Genomic DNA, 17,271 nt, shown 5'->3' with positions numbered 1-17,271 from the left:
TCACAAGGCAAGGCAAGGCTCTGATGAGACACATGGATGTAGTTTTCATAGCTCACTAGCAAAGTCTCAGAAAAGTTGTTTGCTTATCTCGCTATGTGAAGAACCTCCGTCAAACACCCCCGGTAGGCTGCACAGTGGACTCATGGCTCTGTGTGGGACTGCCTCTGAATGGCCGGGATAATGGGTAGTGAGCAGTTCTTTGCTGATGTTCATGTCTGACTGTGTGCCAAGGGTCTTGGTTTATGATGGAGCCTTCTAGGCCACTCAGTCTCTGCATCCCAGCTCTGTCTTTCCCTCTTAAATGTTCACATTACCACTTCAGTGAAATGCTAGAAAACTGTTTCTTTGTGGAAAATGACCACTAAAGGAGAGAAGAAAACTACTGAAAAATGAAAAGGCAAGTAATTTAGATAATGTAAATAACGCGTGAGTCTTGAGGAAAACCATCTATTTAGAGAAAAGCCTAAATAAACATTTGAAGGTTCAAAAAAAACCTTGGAACCTTTAAAATGTTAGTGCATATATTAAGCATGAAAAAGTATAAGAAAATTAGCTACGTTTTTCCAGTGTTTTACTGTATTGTGAGGTACTTCGTGTAGTCCTTAATTACCTGTCTGCCCTTTATGGTGTAGTCAATACCATTTGATATGTGAGGAAATTGTGGCTCAGTAGATAAAGAACTTGTTTAGACCACTATTAAAATGGCAGAGGGTTCTTTCTGGTGAGATGGGGTATCAGTTAAAACTGCTGTCATAACAGTCTGGAATCCTACAGTAATTTAACAAATATTGAACTCTATGTACCATATACTTTTCTAGATTCTGAGGATGTAGTGTTGAAGACAGAATTCCTGCTCTAATGAACTAAAATTTCAGTGGGGAAATTCTATTCGCATTCACGATAGTGTGTAGACAAATATAATAAATTCAGACTATAGTTAAGTGCTTAGAACAAAATGAGCCATGGCAATGAGATAATGATGGAGAGGCAGCCGTCTGAAGAGTGATATTTAAGCTCAGATCTGATAAAATAAGCAGGAGCCAACATTTGAAGGTGGGTACAGAGAACATTCCTGGATGAAGGAACACCTGGTGGCAAAGGCCCTGGGAAGAAACTTGGCAAGCTGGGAAAGGAGGGAGAGAATTCCAGTGTGTCCAGAGTGGTAGATGGGGCAGAAAGCAGGACCTGTAGCGCCTTGCAGGCCATGTTAAGGTATCTGGATTTTATTGTTAGTGCAACGAGGAGCCACTGGAGAGTTTTAAACAAGGTAGTAGTTTTAACTAATCAGTGTTTCAGAAAAATGCTGGTGTGTATGGGGAGAAATGATAGTAGGGAGGCAAAGAGACATTGGGAGGGATAGGAATGTTCAGAATCTCTTTTATAGACAGAGCCAAAGGCACTGTTGACAAGCTTTATGTGGGGGTTGAGGGAGAGAGAGCTATCAAGGTGATTTGTAGTTTGTGACCCAAACTAGGTAGGTGGTTGTGTTAAAATATGGTTGCTATTTCAGTCTGGTGCTCAGGAACAAATGGGAGAGAAGATAAAAATGTGTGAGACATCAGCACAGTACATGTATTTAAGCCTTGGGACTGAATGATCTGACCTATAGAGAAAATTGAGACAGACTATTCCTGAGCCCTGAGATCCTACCCACATTTAGAGAGAAGCCAGCAAGGGAACAGGAAGCGGCCAGTGAGGAGGAAAACCTGAGTATGATGCCATATACTGAAGCTCAGACAGAATCCAGTGTTTCAGGAAGGCAAAGGTCTTCAGTTGTGTCCAACACTGCAGAGAAGATGAGCAAGGTAAAGGCACAGGAAAGGATTGAATTTGGTAACACAGAGGTCTTCAGTGACCCTCTGTAGGTCATTTCAGTAGATTGACAAGGATCAGGTTGAGGGAAGAACAAGAGTGAAGAGGGTGAATATACATCTCACTCTATGGAGAGCTCTGCTTTAACAGGAAGCAGAAAACATGACAACAGATCACAAAGCTTTTATTTGGATTTCTGTCTGTTAATAGTATAGGCTGCACCTGAACACCATCTCCCCTCTCCTTTCAATTTTTTGGTTTTAATCCTTTAGACATTTATTCTATTAAGAGTCTTAAAATGTACTTGCTTTGTAAATTTCCCTTAAGACAGCTAATTCATGATTTACTATTTTATATTCACAATATGTTTTAGAAACAACATAGCTCTAAATGTGGACTATCAAGAGATTTTGGAAGTACCTAGTTTTAGAGTGCAGATGCACTCAACTAAAATGGAATTAAAGGTGCTTTAAGGAAAACTCTAGCCTATCTGTGGTGGTACTGAAAACTTTCCTTCTGGGATTATTACCAGGCTATTTTATTGATATAAATTAATATTTACAATAAAATTAAAATTATTACTGTGTCACTACTGTATAGCAACATCGTAAAAGCTCTAGAGAAGAGAATGTAAATACAAAACACAAATAAAACCCTGCAGAATGGATATGTAGGCTTTTATTCAGGCAACCATTCCCATAACCAAAAAGATCTCTTTAAAACAAAGAGTTGTCCCAAGTATCTTTGTTAGTGATCCAAAATGAACAAAAATTAACTATAAATGAACACATTTCAGCACATAAAAAAAAGTCTTCTGAAGTTTTTAAACACTGAGAACTAATTACATTATATTCCGAGTTAGAGCGACTCATAATGTGAAAACCATAATTAATACAGATGACACAGTGACACTGTACTTTGTCAAGGCAAAGAAATCTATTTGACCTTAGATTCTTAGGAATCCCATTTGATTACAAAATAAACTTTACTGGGCAAAAAAGATTTTAAAGCTAAAAAATAGGATGAAAAGATATTATATACAAATAATTTAAAAATATCAGATACAGAAATGTAAAATCATCAACTGAATTTAAGAAAGTGCTATAAAAGCAGAGGTTTGTCAAGATAGAGTATAAGGGATATTCAGAAACAAATGAAAAATCAATATCCTCAAGTAGTTACGGCAAGCATTTCTAACGTGTAACAGACACAGAAATGCCAAGGGGAAAATGAACTATTTCCTGAGGTGGGAGGGAACAGAGGAAGGGGGGAAGAGGTGGCTTTAAAAGTGCAGAGACCTAGCAAATTCACTTACCACCTTCCAAAGAAAAGTGAGAATCTCTTAGGAGAATTTAAGCACCATTAGCAGACACATCTTACAGCAGTTAATGCAATGCTTCGTCTTTCAGTGGATAACTATTTCAAAGGTGAAAATGACGTAGGAAGCAGAAACATATTCTGCTGAGACACGAGGTAATTGACACTCTCCCGAACTGGAAAAAAGCATTTCATAAGAAGGCATATAAAGTTATTGACTAAATGAGATTTGCTGTACTAATAATTCATGCCTAGTGAAATAGCTCACCAGCTGCCACAACTCTGGGATCCTCATGAGATTGGTGTCTCCCAGCTGCACGACTGTCTGCACTCTCATTCCACCAAAGAACATGAACTGCAGAAATAACCAAAAATAGATTCTAAAGGCTATGGCATTACTACAAGTAAGAAATACAGAAAAATTAATCAGAAACATTAAGTCTTATTCTTTAAATCAAAATAGTGAATATCAAAAAGGTAAAATTAAATATGTTAGTAAGATTTCAGAAGGGTCAGGGATTTGGGAGAGAAATTTATAAATCAATCAAACTGGTTTTATAGCTGAGGAAACAGATGTCTGGAGAGAAAAAGTAAGTAATAGCATTAAAGACACAATCAAGGCTGGACCCAAGTTTTATGATGTCCTACTGTGTTCTATTTTATTTACAAAAAAAAAAAAGCAAGATTATAAAAAAATGTGTACTACAAAAATTTGGATGATACAAAAAAAATTAAAAGCATAATTTGGGGGTACCTGGGTAGGTCAGTCACCTGAACATCTGACTCTTGACTTCAGCTCAGGTCATGATCTTACAGTCATGAGATAGAGCCCATGTTGGGCTCTGTGCTGAGTGTGGAGCCTGCTTAAGATTGCTTAAGATTTTCTCTCTCCCTCTGCCCCTCTCCCCCACTCCCTTGTGGTCTCTTTCTCTCTCTCCCTAAAATAAAATTTAAAAAATAAATAAAACTAGCATAATTTTTAACTACTCAGAGAAAACCTCTATTAATATTTAGTGTATTTCTTTAAAAAATTAGTAAAATCAAATTAGGGTCTTACTGTATACTATGCTTAGGAGTATTTTTAAAAATCAACAATGTATATTTTCCATGGTAGTAACCTTAATTTTTAATGGCTCTGTGAATTCCTGCTTGTGACAATTTTTTTATCCCAGTCCCTTATTGTTGATTATTTACATTATTCAAAATATTTCAGGATTCTACAGAATACTGAAATTTTTTTATAACTAAATGTAATTCACATTAGCTGTATAGATTTTGGAAAATGGAGATAAAAAGAAAGTAGGAATTATTTCTAATCCTACCACCCTAAAATAACCATTTTTCTATTTTGGTGTCTTTCCATATTTATGTGTATATGTGTATGTTTTTATATGTTTACATATTTATATACACACAGTGTACATGCTACATAAGGTACATGACCTATGATGTAAATGTCTATTTATGTACTACAAGTATATTACATAGATAGGGTCATACCACCCTGTTTCCAGGGTTTCCTTATGTAAAAAATGTTGACATAAACTTTCTGAAAGCAGCAGCTACATGTAGATCTACAATAATAACCATGTAAAAGACAACTACTAGTAACATTTATTGGGTGCTTACTATATACCAGGCCTCATTCTAAGAGTATTGCATGTATTAACTCATTTAATTTTCACAGTACTCTTAGGTTATGATTATCATTATGTTATCCATGAATAATGTAAGGCACTGTAAGGTTAAGTAACTCATGCTAAGTCACAAAGACAGTAAGTGGTGAAGCTGGGATTCAAACTCAGGCAGTCTGGATCTGAGTATTTCCTCTATATAAACTCTTAAAATTCAAACTGAGAGAACCAAAGATTATTTTATATATACTTCTATATGTACTGTGTACATATTATCTCCTGAGTACTCTGCATATTACTCTTCTATTCTGAAAATGAATTTAAGATTAAAAACTGCACACATGTCTTCGGTAGCTTTTTCTTATAAAAGTTATATATGCCCATTGTAAAAAAAAAATAGACTTAATAAACATTAGCATCATCATTAATATCATCATTTACATCCTTTCAAGCTTCCTATATAACCTAACATACTACACAACTATGCATGTTTCCTAGAATATAGGAAAAAATAATTTAAAAATTAAACCTTTTATTTTTATTGCCAAATTTTGGGAAACGAGTAAGACAGTATAAACCCTACACAGTATATAAGTACTTATTTTCCCCAATTTATCAAATACTTTATATGTCTTTATTGGGTAAAAATGGCATCTCATTATTGTCTTACTCTGTATCTTCTTTAGTAGTCATTTATAGGTGTAACTTTGCATAAATCTTCATTTTTCTTTTTGCTTTTGAATTTCACTTAAGGTTTTTTGGGGCATGCAGAAAGATTGAAACTTTTTGTTTTTATTTTTAATTTTTTTAGAGAGAGGGAGCACGAGCAAGGGAGAGGGACAGAGAGAGAGAGAAAATTTTAAGCAAGTTTCATGCTCAGCACAGAGCCCAACGCAGAGCTTGATCCCACGACCCTGGGATCATGACTTGAACCAAAATCAAGAGTCAGAAGCTCAACCAACTGAGCCACAGGTACCTCTTTTTTATGTTATTTAAGTAGGCTTCACTGCCAGTGTGGAGCCCAATGTGGGGCTTAAACTCATGATCCCCAGATCAAGATCTGAGTTGAGATCAAGAGTCAGATGCTCAACCTATTGAGCTACCCAGGTGCCCCTGAGCCTTTTAAAAATAAAATCATCCTTTCAAGAGTCTCTCATGGTTTGCTTCTCTCCCTTTCCCCCACCATTTCCTCCCTTCTTCTCCCCCTTGTTACTCCGTCAAGTTCCTCCTAATCCTCCTATACGTGCAAACGGGCACTTGTGGGGATGAGCACTGAGTGTTATGTGGAAACTAATTTGACAATAAACTATTAGAAAATAAAATAAAATAAAATCATCCACCCAAAAAATAATCCAGTGAAGAAATGGGCAAAAGACATGAATAGACACTTTTCCAAAGAAGACATGCAGATGGCTAAAAGACACATAAAAAAATGCTCAACATTACTCATCATCAGGGAAATACAAATCAAAACCACAGTGAGATACCTCACACCTATCAGAATGGCTAAAATTAACAACTGAGGCAACAACAGATGTTGGCAAGGATACCGAGAAAGGGGAACCCTTTTGCACTGTTGGTGGGAATGCAAACTGGTGCAGCCACTCTGGAAAACAATTTGGAGCTCCTTCCAAAAATTAAAAATAAAACTACTCTATTATAAAGTAGATAAGGAGCTATGGTATATATATATATATTCAGTGGAATATTACTTGTGGTGATCAAAAAGAATAAAATCTTGCCATTTGAAACAACATGGATGGAGCTAGAGTATATAATACTAAGCAAAATAAGTCAGTCAGAGAAAGACAAATATCAGATGATTTCACTCATATGTGGAATAAGAAACAGATAAACATATGGAAAGGGAAGAAACAATAATATAAAAACAGAGGAAAACAAACCATAAGAGACTCCTAAATACAGAGAACAGAGTTGGTGGTGGGGTATTGAGTGGGGAGAAGGGCTAAAGGGGTAAGGAGCATTAAGGAGGACACTGGCTGGGATGAACACTGGGTGTTATATGTAAGTGATGAATCACTAAATTCTATTCCTGAAAAAAAAAATATTTTTTATTAAAAACATAAAATAATAAAATAACATTAATTTTTTCCTTTACTGTTTCTTTACTTGTTTTTTTAGCTTAGAAATATAGTTCTTATCCATATCATTAAATACATTTATATTTTACTTTAGTAATTCTATGACTTCTTTTGGTCTACAATGAAATCTATAATCCATTTCAAGTCTAGTTCAGTATATGGTGTGAGCTGGACATCTAGTGATTTTCATAATTTTTCTCCTCTTCATATATTTTCCAACTTAAATATCTTTTTCTGTGTATTCTGATTGTTTTCTTAGGATATATTACTAGAAGTTAAATTTCTGGGTAAAGATCAGAAACTCAGCTTTGAATGTGTTAGGTTTGAGATGTCCATTGGACATTCAAATGAGGAAGTTGAGGCAAATAGATATAATGAGTCTTTCAAATGTTTTACTTGCTATTCTTATTTATCCTCAGAGATAAACTTTACATACGTTTTTAAGAGTTTGCCACAAAACACTCTCTGAAATTCTGACTGTAATAACTTTCAACTTTAAAAGTTAAATGCCCCAAACAGATGTTTCGAAAATCAATTTAGAGAATGCCTCTCTGGCTCAGTTGGAAGAGCATTCAATTATTGATCTTGATGTTGTGAGTCTGAGCCCCAAACTGGGTGAAGAGATTACTTAAGTATACTTTATAAATCAATGAATGAATTAATGAATGAATAAATAATTAATACAGGTATGTATATTTATCTGTATGCTGTGTATACCTGCACTGAAGTGTTTAAGAGATCATTTTTATTTTAAATTTATTTATTTAGAGAGAGAGAGCATGCATGTCCATGAGCGAGTCAGGGAGGGTGAGAGAAAGAGGGAGAGAGAGAGAATCCCAAGCAGGCTCCACTTAGTGTAGAGCCTGACACAGGGCTTGACCCCACGACTGTGAGATCATGACCTAAGCCAATATCAAGAGTTGTACACTTAACCAGCTGAGCCATCCAGGCACTCCAGTGCATATGCATTATTTGTAGCATGTATATATGCTACAAATAATATATTTTATATATATAAAATAACATTTTGGTCTACTTACTCCTGTCACTCACATATATATATGATCTATATATGAATATGTGTGGATATATATTTGTACACACACACACAAATATATATAAACAACATATATACAAATGACATATAGACCAAAATGCTAACAGCATTATCTCTAAGTGGTGAAAATGCTTTTCCCCCTCTAGGGCATGTCCATGTATTTAGCACGTGTAAAAATATGTACTACTTTTTCATTCAAGGGTAGTCTCTCTACCCCAAGTAATGTTATTTTAAAAAGCCAACAAAAGTGGGGACACCTGGGTGGCTCAGTCAGTTACACATCTGACTTCGGCTCAGGTCATGATCTCACGGTTCATGGGTTCGAGCCCCGCATCAGGCTCTGTGCTGACAGCTAGCTCAGAGCCTGGAGCCTACCTACTTCGGATTCTGTGTCTCCCTCTCTCTCTGCCCCTCCCCTGCTCACACTGTCTGTCTCTCTTTCAGAAATAAATAAAAAACATTTTTTAAAAAGCCAACAAAAGTGAACTTAGAGGAAAAAAAGATGAAAGAACAGATATATTCCTTAGGCTTTTTGCAGTTTTTCACCATTCTGATGTGTCATGGAAAAGAATAGTTCAACATTTGACAAAGCCTCCATGAGGTGTTAACATTCTAAACAAAGAAGACATAAAACAGGTTTTTTCAACCTTTAAAATTACAGAAATCCTAAAACTCTGAAAAGTTAAATAAATGCTGTAATGAAGAAAAGAGACAAACTGGCCCAAGAAACCTAGTAGATCACCAGTATACTTTGCAATTTCATAGAAGAAATAGACAACTGTACCTCTGTTGAGTGCTCCATATTCTGTGTGGAAAACTCCAACTAGTTTTGAGTAGCCTAGATCCACATGGGCTTTAAGTGCCCTTCTAAATGCGTCACCCCACAGAGCTGGCCCACCTGGTTTCATTTGAAAAATAACCAGCTCATAGACTCCTAGAATAGGGAAAAAAACAATTGTTTTACAAAAGATAATCAGGAAATTTCTAATCAGGTTAGTCTGGTTCCACTGGAAGGCTGATTTGGAGGATCATACAACTGTACACATTTATGAATTGTGGCATTATTTTTCCTTGCTTTTATGTTTAGCAAGTCCTTGTCCAAGTTTAAGGATCAGTTGTTAAGTTTATACAGAAAGACAAAAATGGAAGATATATTAAGCTATTATCTGAAATATTTTTAATCTATAAATTTTGTCAATAAAATATTGAGAATTTACATTAGGACTAGATTTTTGAGCTGCCTGAATCTGCACTTTTAGGTAAGAAATGAATTAGAAAAGAATTCTCTGATCTCCTGTATTTCCTATTCTTTCTAATTTTAAGAGGAAATACAGCAGATCAGAGAATTCTTTTCTTTCCAACTTTAAGGGAAAATACTATTCTGTTTATATAATTTCTCCCTATAGGATTCCATTTCTAATAGGAACAAATGATGGAGCCAGTGATGTCTGAATTTTTGAGTGGAAGGAAAAAATCCGAAACAACTGAAGGGATGATTTCATTGTTCCTAAATAGCCAGATAAACATCTGAAAAGCATTTTACCTTCTGGTCAGAGGCATGGGACAGGTAGAGAACAAGGAACTAGGGACAAGTAGCTTTGAGAAGAAAAAGGGAAAAAAGTACAAAGCTACTAAAGAGCTATGAAAAGCAGAGGAAGAGAACCAAGATTTGACACGGTCCAAGAAGCCACTTAGTTCATTTAGATAGTGCTGAGTTGGGAATAATCGGGGAAATAAAATAAATTTTCAATTAGTTAAAGCTTTTTAAAAATCTGGCCTTTGTATAAAACTACGTTAAGGTAAATATTTCCTTAAATGAGCAAGAAAGTGAAATCAGCAAGAAGACAAATCTTTGGTATTTATTTTCAAAATGAGAAATAAAAGGAAAACCAAACTGTTAAACTACAGTAATTCAGCTTACCAGTTTAAGTCCCCTAAAACAGTCTTACAAGCAAAAATATCCTTAATATTTTAAGATTAACTATAATTTGTATGTAAAAAATATGAAATTATGACATAATTTCATATATTAGTTTCACTTACCAATACATGTGTTCTCTGCTCCCATCCTAAGCTTTTTAAACTTTGCTTCCTATGTCAACTTTTTATACTCATACCTCAACTTTAAGGGCTTTTCCAAATTGGGAGAAAAATATCATTATTCAATGTTCATTGTTTTAATAAGCAAAGAGTTAAAATTCATTTTTATTTCTAAAATATATTCCTGTATGAGGCACAGAGGATTAATTGTCGTTATGGAAGTGAGGTTTTTACAGCTTGAAATTTTCTCTATCAAAATTCAAAGTAATTAAGAGGGAAGGACTTACCTTCTTTTGAAGGCTTTTCTAATTTGCACCACGGCACCAGGTAAGTAATCTCAAACTCTTGTTCATCTATGAAAGCCAGATTTGGAATGAGAAATTGTTGCCAATCCTTATTTTTGGCCACGGCTTTCCAAACTTCAGTTTGATGAGCAAAATTATCTGTGGGAAGCAAAGGAGTAAAAAAGTAAAAATTTATTTAAAAACACCTATGCCTTTTTTTTGGGGGGGATTTCATTCAATGCAGCAAATGTTTATTGAGGCTACATGAGGACGCTGTTAGATCACTAGAGATACCAACATAAACAGATATGACATCCGTTCTGAAGTTTCTCATGGTCTAAAAGGGGAAAAGGAATTTAACAACTAATGATAATGTCATATAGTGGGGTTTATAATCTCTGTTCCTTAGTAGGCAGTTGTGTGACTTAGGTTAAGTTACTGAATCTTTCTGTGCCTGTTTCGTACTCTGTGAAATGGGGATAATGATACAATATCTACCTCCAGGACTACTGTGAAGATTGAATGAATTACTATATGAAAGGTGCTTTGAGCAGTGTTTGGTAGATAGCACTCACTATATATTAATTATTCCTATTGTTTGACACATTTAAACTATAGTGCCAGTGTAGAGAAAGACTATTTTTCTTTGGTGGTAGTGGTGATGGTGGTGGTGGTGGTGTATGCTCAGGTCAAGGTACACTCTGAATTAAGTTTAACATAAATAAAAGGAAGATGTGCCTTTTTACCCTCTTCTTCGAATATCTTCCAAAGAAATCATGCTGATTCTCTTTCTTATGATTGCCATTCTTTTTACCCAGTATTTATTTCTCTTACGTTTGTTACTCAAATATTTACTAACATTTAGGCCTACTATTATATTTACTTTTAGCGCCTCATTAAGACTAATGAGTTTTATGGTTTATGCAGGGCATCTTAGAGCTTAAGTGAGTTACATCAGGACCTTACTAGTGATTTTTTAATGGGACATTAATCCACTGGTGGCATATTAAAGCATAAATTGTGCTTTAGTGGGGTTAGTTCTATTACAATATGGAGAACCCCTAAACTATGGCCATGTTAGATAAAGAATGAACACTTTCATATTAAAGTACTTCATGACTATTAACTTTGGACACTGATGCTTAAACACTAAGTTAAGGTATTGAAATTCTTTGGATTTCATCAAGTCCTGATGTGGACTTCACAAAGATTAGACACTGGAGTAACATACAGCCTGGGAATGCCTGTAACCTATTCTTCTTTGACAATTAAACTTCAACAGTAAGAAAAAAAAACTCTCCCATCCTTTATGATCTTAACCTACTTGGGCTCTTACAATCCCTGCTATATTTTTTTTATAACTATTCTTTACGATAAGCCATTTATAATTTTTCTGAGAATTAAAGTCTAGTTCACAATTTTATGACTTGAAATACGAGATGCCGTACTTTCCTATTATGGTAACATAAGGATTTAGGCAAAGGGTTGTTAAAGGTGTACCCCAGGGAGGAGGAATTACTCAATTCACTTTTTTGCTGTTGTTCCCCATTTCAAAAGTTTAATTTAACCTGTGGGTGTTTATACTAATCTACATCTAAGAACTAAGCATCATGTTAACACTAAACAGAAAGAAAATCTATACTGAACCCTTAAGCTGGAAAAACCATACCGTACTTCCAAATATGAAACACTTTATTCATTCTGCCTCCAAATTCTACAGTCCAGAATCCAACCAGTTCAGAGTGAGCTGTCCGAAGATGTATGTTTTTCTTAATATTTTCCAGGAACTCATTCATCTTTGAGGGCTTAAGGCAATAAGTACGAAATTCATAGAATGTTCCATCATATTGTCTGGGGCCCGTAGCAAAAGATGAGCACACCTAAAGAAAGATAAGGCAAATTTAAATATTTTGGGAAGGCAGGGTTTATAATATTGTTACATCCAAATCTGAATCTAGAAACAAGGGACACTCATTAGAATCAAAATCCATGTTTGTATCACTGTTGTCATCTCTCCTTAGACATTCGTTTAGAGAGATGTCAATAAAGACAACTACTCTAAATATGCTGAATGTATAGCTACTGCTTCTTAGCAGGGATCTACTGTTAGCCACTTTTTCATGAAATTTTATCATAAGAAGGCACTAAGGTCTTAAAAGTCCTTTACTCAAGAACTACAATTAGGATTCTAATAAACTTGCAAATGTCTTACGTTATTTAGCCAATATTCTATTTTCAGTCAATACTATATGTGTTACAGTTATGCAGTTAAATGACCTTTATAAAATATGCAAGTGTTTTGGCAGGCAAAATGGAAATGTCTTTACTTAGCAGAAAGACCTCTTTTTTTAGGTTTTTCTTAAAAATAAAAAAAATGCTATACAGGTCAAAGTATTTATCATATCTAATGAAGTAGACCACTGGTAAAAGACAGGAATGAACTGTGATGCTAAAGAAAGTTATCATCTATCCAACCATATTATAATATGATGGTGGACTAAATCAATGCTACAAAGGAAAAATCAAGGAGTTAGAATAGTCTGAATCATTTTTAGGTTTAATTACAGATGCAGTGTGAAGAAGGGCATTTAATCCATCCAATTATACCAAACTGATGAAAATATCCTTTAAGAATCACTAGTTCTTTTTGCATTAGTCATATGCTATCTATATACATTTTTCTTCTAATTTAGTCCTCCAAGTCTGAATGATCTTAACATTAGCTAGGAAATGCCCTGCCAGAGATTATCCTTTGTGTATGTATATGCATATATGCATACACATGCACACACTCTCCTATGGCATTTGCATTTACAAATCCTTCTTACCATAGGTTTGGCTATCACATGCCAGTTTCATAAGACTTATTAATCAGAATTATCTATTAAAAGTTGTGGTACAGGAGTGCCTGGCTGGTTCAGTCGATAGAGCATATGTCTGACTTTCAATCTTAGGGTCATGAGTTCAAGACGCATTTTGGGTATGAAGCCTACTTTAAACCTAATAAAGTTTTGGTACAGATCTATGGATTAGTTTTGGCTTTTTTTGACTCCCTGGTATGTCAAATGAAACCAGTAGGCTTCTTTATCTGACATAATTTACATTAAAACACACAATTATTTATGTACTTTGTGTATAAAGGCATAATTAGTTATATACTTGAGTTCATTCCCGTCACGTCCCCTGTGATTTCTGTTCCTATTGCCCAAGTGTCCAAGCTTACTTGGAAACCAAGTATCCCCACAAAAACAATGGCAGATACTTCTACTTTTGGTAGACATGCTTCTTGTGTCATTTATGTTATGCAAATAAACAACTGCCTAGAATATAGTTTAAAAAGTAGTATAAATAAAATATATTAGAAAACATAACAGTTGGGTATTTATAACAATTGCTTTTATGTTGTTTTTAAGGGAATTTGTATTTGGAAACAAATGTGTGGTCAAAGGCACATATTTTTATTATTTTTCAAATAAGAAACAGAAAGAGGGAAAGCCCAGGGAAAGGTAACAGCAGTGAGGTAAGCTGTGTGCTTCTGGGGAGGTTATTTTTGTTAAGGGCAGAAACTACAATTATTTCTCGGGTAGGATTCAGAAGTGTTCCAGGCTCCCTTATCTTCAGGTTAGAGCTCATTTTCAGCAGCACTAACTTACAATGCAATTAAAAGAGAACACTTGGGTGACATCTAATAAAATCATAGTCCAGAATTGTTGTAAGGAGTAACGGTTGGCCCTGCCCAAGAGTTAGGATCGGAAGGATAAAGACTATTGCTAATCTTGGGTGAATGGGCCATTACTGGCTCTTCTTCAGTCTTCACCAGAAAGTCAGTCTCTAGAGTAGGTTAATTCCCTTCCTATGTACCTTTCGAGAAAGAAGTACATGCCTAAATATCAAAAGGAAAAAACAAAAACAAAAACAAAACTGTAGCTTCACAGAATAAGCCGGTTCTCAGCAGTTAGGCTAAATCACAAAAATCTGTTCACGTTTCTCATCCAACGTTAAATGAGATTGTTATCATGTCTGCTCTGATGTTCCTAACCCTGCCTGTCTTGGACACGGCCTATAGGAAACAGTGAGAGGCTGGGCTGGATGCTCCACCACCCATACCCTGGGCCTCTTCAAGGTTCTCTGCAAAACTCTGATTAAGTTGCGTGCGTTTCATTTAAACAAGAGAGGTCACTTCTGTCGCCAGCTGCTGGTTGACCTATTTCTCCACTACTTTTGGTCTGGAGAGGGCGGTGGCTGGTCAAATGACAAATAAACAGAAAAGGCCCCATGAGCAAGCACCAGGCACAATCCCCAACGTGGAGAACTCAGGGGGCTGGGCGGCAAAACCGCAGCAACCAGAGCTTCAAGGTGTCCTCAGGGCCTCCTGGCACTTAAGCCAAAAAAAAAAAACCAAAAAAACAAAACAAAACAAAAAACCCATTCGCGGTTACTCCCTAGTAGGCCTGGAGGCGACACTGACCAATGGCCCTTCCCTGAGCCCTGCACAGCCTTGCTCCCACGAGTCCAGGGATACCCCACCTCCGTGCTCTGGGACAAGCACTGGAACTACAATTTGGGCGCGGGAACGTCCTGGACGCATGCGCGAAACTCAAGTCTGGGCGCGCCAGCCGAGGAGCGCATGCGCGGGCCCTCAAACTCCTCGTTGACGCCCCTCCCCTCCACCAGGGCACGACTTGGGACCATCCCCCGCGGCGGGTACCTGAGGCGCGAGCGTCCGCGCAGCCAGAGCTCTAGTCAGGCCGCTTCGGAGGACGAGCATGGCGCGGCTGCGAGCGCTGGGAAGAACAGCTAGCCGGTATTCCTTCCTCGGTTCCTCCCGTTACGGCTAACCTGCGTGGAAAAGGGCAGCGACTGGACTACTGGCGGACGCAGGCTGGGGCGGGACTCGGCGGCGGCAGCTCCGCCTCTGGTGCCTGGAGGTGCGGCGGCGCCGCCCGGTTGGCTGGTGGCGTCCGCTGGCCCTGCGCCCGTCGCGTTCGGGCCTGGCCCTCTCCGCCCCTCCGTTTCCTCAAACATTCTCACCCAAACGTCAGAGGGGCGTTAGAATTGACTGAACGCGGGGAGCGTTGCTGTTCCACCTTTCTGAGCCAGTCAGCTCGTGTCCACGCGCAGTTGCGCACAGTTCTTAAAAGTCCGTGCGCAGAATGCGAGCGTGTTTGCCCTTTGAGAAGGAAGCATGATGCGTGCATGTATAATGCCGTGCGTTGAAAATCGTGGAGGATTTGTCCCGGTTCATTTTTAGTCTGGGTGACTTCCGCGTCAGGACAGGGAGGCTTCATTTTTCCTCCTCAAATGCATTGTTTTCTCAAATCGCCAACCCAGCATGACCATATGACGCTCCTAGTAATGATTTGAAACTGTATTCCCCAGGAGCTCATTGGAATGGGGGTACCGAGTTAGGTATTAAAAAGTAAGTGGGGCTGGGGCGCCAGGGTGGATCAGTCGGTTAAGCGACCGGCTTCAGCTCAGGTCATGATCTCACGGTTCCTTGGTTCGAGACCCGCGTCGGGCTCTGTGCTGACAGCTCAGAGCCTAGAGCGTGCTTTGGATTCTGTCTCCCTCTTTCTCTGACCCTCCCCTGCTCACGCTGTCTGTCTGTCTGTCTCTCTCTCTCCCTCTCTGCCTCCCTCTTTCTCTGACCCTCCCCTGCTCACGCTCTCTCTCTCTCTCTCTCTCTCAAAAATAAATAAGATATATTTTTTAAAAAGTCAGTGGGCGTGCCTGGGTGGCTCAGTTGGTTAAACGTTGGACTTTGGGTCAGATCATGATCTTGAGTTTGGTGACTTCGATTCCCACTATTGGGCTCTGTGTTGCTAGCTCAGAGCCTGGAGCCTGCTTGGGATTCTGTGCCCCTCCCCCATTCACGCTCTTTCTCAATCTAAAAAAATAAACATTAAATTTTTTTTTTAAAAAGTCAAAGTTAAACGTACATAGTTTGAAGTCAAATAGTTTTGTAAGTCTTAAAAAGCAAACCAAACCCTGGGTCTTTTCCTCCCTATCCCTGATTATTGGTCCCCAGAATAACTATTCTACGCATTTTCCAGTTGTTTCTTTTAGTGCTTTCTTCTGTTTTTCTAAATTACAGGCTTTTTCTAGTGTGTCCTGATATTTTCAGTAGTATCTGTTGCTTGGAAAATGAGGATTTAGGTCTCTTATATACCACTCCCTCAAAAAAACCTTCCCTTCCCCATCGGACAATGGTTACATTAAAAGTAGTTAATTGTCACATGATTAACTTACAGATTAATGTTTACATTTTTATTACTAATTGCATTACATTACACATAATTACACACATAGTGTATAATTAAACTCACAATTACCCAATAGTTACTTGTTGCAGACGTTGAAATAATACTGCTTATACTATCAAGAATAGAGAGTTATTACAGGGATATCACCCGTGGTTGTATTGGTTGCGACTTCTTCAAGGACTTGAATTATCTGTTCAGAGGAGACTTTTTTAAAATTACAATTCCAGGGGGGGTGAGTAAGTTTTTCTATATGATGGGCATTAGTGTTTTTTTCTTAAATAGTTTATTGTCAAGTTGGTTTCCATATAACACCCAGCGCTCATCTCAACAAGTGCCCTCCTCCATGCCCATCAGCCCTGTTTGCTCTCAGCATTCAAGAGTCTCTCATGGTTTGCCTCCCTCCCTTTCCCAAATTATTTTTCCCCTTCTGCTCTCCCATGGTCCTCTGTTAAGTTCCTCCTAATCCTCCTATACGTGCAAACATATGATATTTGTCCTTCTCTGCCTGACTTATTTCGCTCAGCAAAACACCCTCAAATTCCATCCATGTTGCTACACATGGCCAGATTCCATTCTTTCTCATTGCCATGTAGTATTCAATTGTATACATAAACCATATCTTCTTGATCCATTCGTCCATTGATGGACACTTAGGCTCTTTCTATGTTTTGGCTAAGGTGGAGAATGCTGCTATGAACATTGGGGTCCATGTGCTCCTATGCATCAGCACCCCTGTATCCCTTGGGTAAATTCCTAGCAGTG

General features: G+C 37.5%; 1 protein-coding gene across 1 annotated transcript; it reads right to left on the bottom strand.

Moving 5' to 3' along the window:
- Positions 1 to 2,472: 2,472 nt before the first annotated feature.
- LOC120236650 (protein NipSnap homolog 3A-like) lies at positions 2,473 to 15,247 on the bottom strand. The gene is made up of 6 exons (XM_039239574.1): positions 14,955 to 15,247; positions 11,916 to 12,126; positions 10,250 to 10,405; positions 8,707 to 8,856; positions 3,398 to 3,484; positions 2,473 to 3,305 (listed from the first exon to the last, which is right to left on the bottom strand). Exons 1-6 carry the CDS (start codon positions 15,012 to 15,014, stop codon positions 3,229 to 3,231), a joined length of 741 nt encoding a protein of 246 aa, XP_039095505.1. The 5' UTR covers positions 15,015 to 15,247; the 3' UTR covers positions 2,473 to 3,228.
- Between the last annotated feature and the right edge of the window lie 2,024 nt (positions 15,248 to 17,271).

This window comes from Hyaena hyaena, unplaced genomic scaffold, assembly GCF_003009895.1.
Source record: "Hyaena hyaena isolate Hyena2069 unplaced genomic scaffold, ASM300989v1 scaffold_6, whole genome shotgun sequence".
Taxonomy (NCBI): Eukaryota; Metazoa; Chordata; class Mammalia; order Carnivora; family Hyaenidae; genus Hyaena; species Hyaena hyaena.
This window is presented reverse-complemented; position numbering and strand designations above follow the sequence as displayed.

Bases quoted from the DNA above. Each gene is read 5' to 3' on its own strand.
- LOC120236650 (XM_039239574.1), bottom strand. From the start codon at position 15,014: ATGCTCGTCCTCCGAAGCGGCCTGACTAGAGCTCTGGCTGCGCGGACG. The intron at 10,406-11,915 runs GTATGGTTTTTC...TGCTTCCCACAG, and splicing joins GTTTCATATTTGGAAGTACG to ATAATTTTGCTCATCAAACT. The intron at 8,857-10,249 runs GTAAGTCCTTCC...TCCCTATTCTAG, and splicing joins AGAAAAGCCTTCAAAAGAAG to GAGTCTATGAGCTGGTTATT.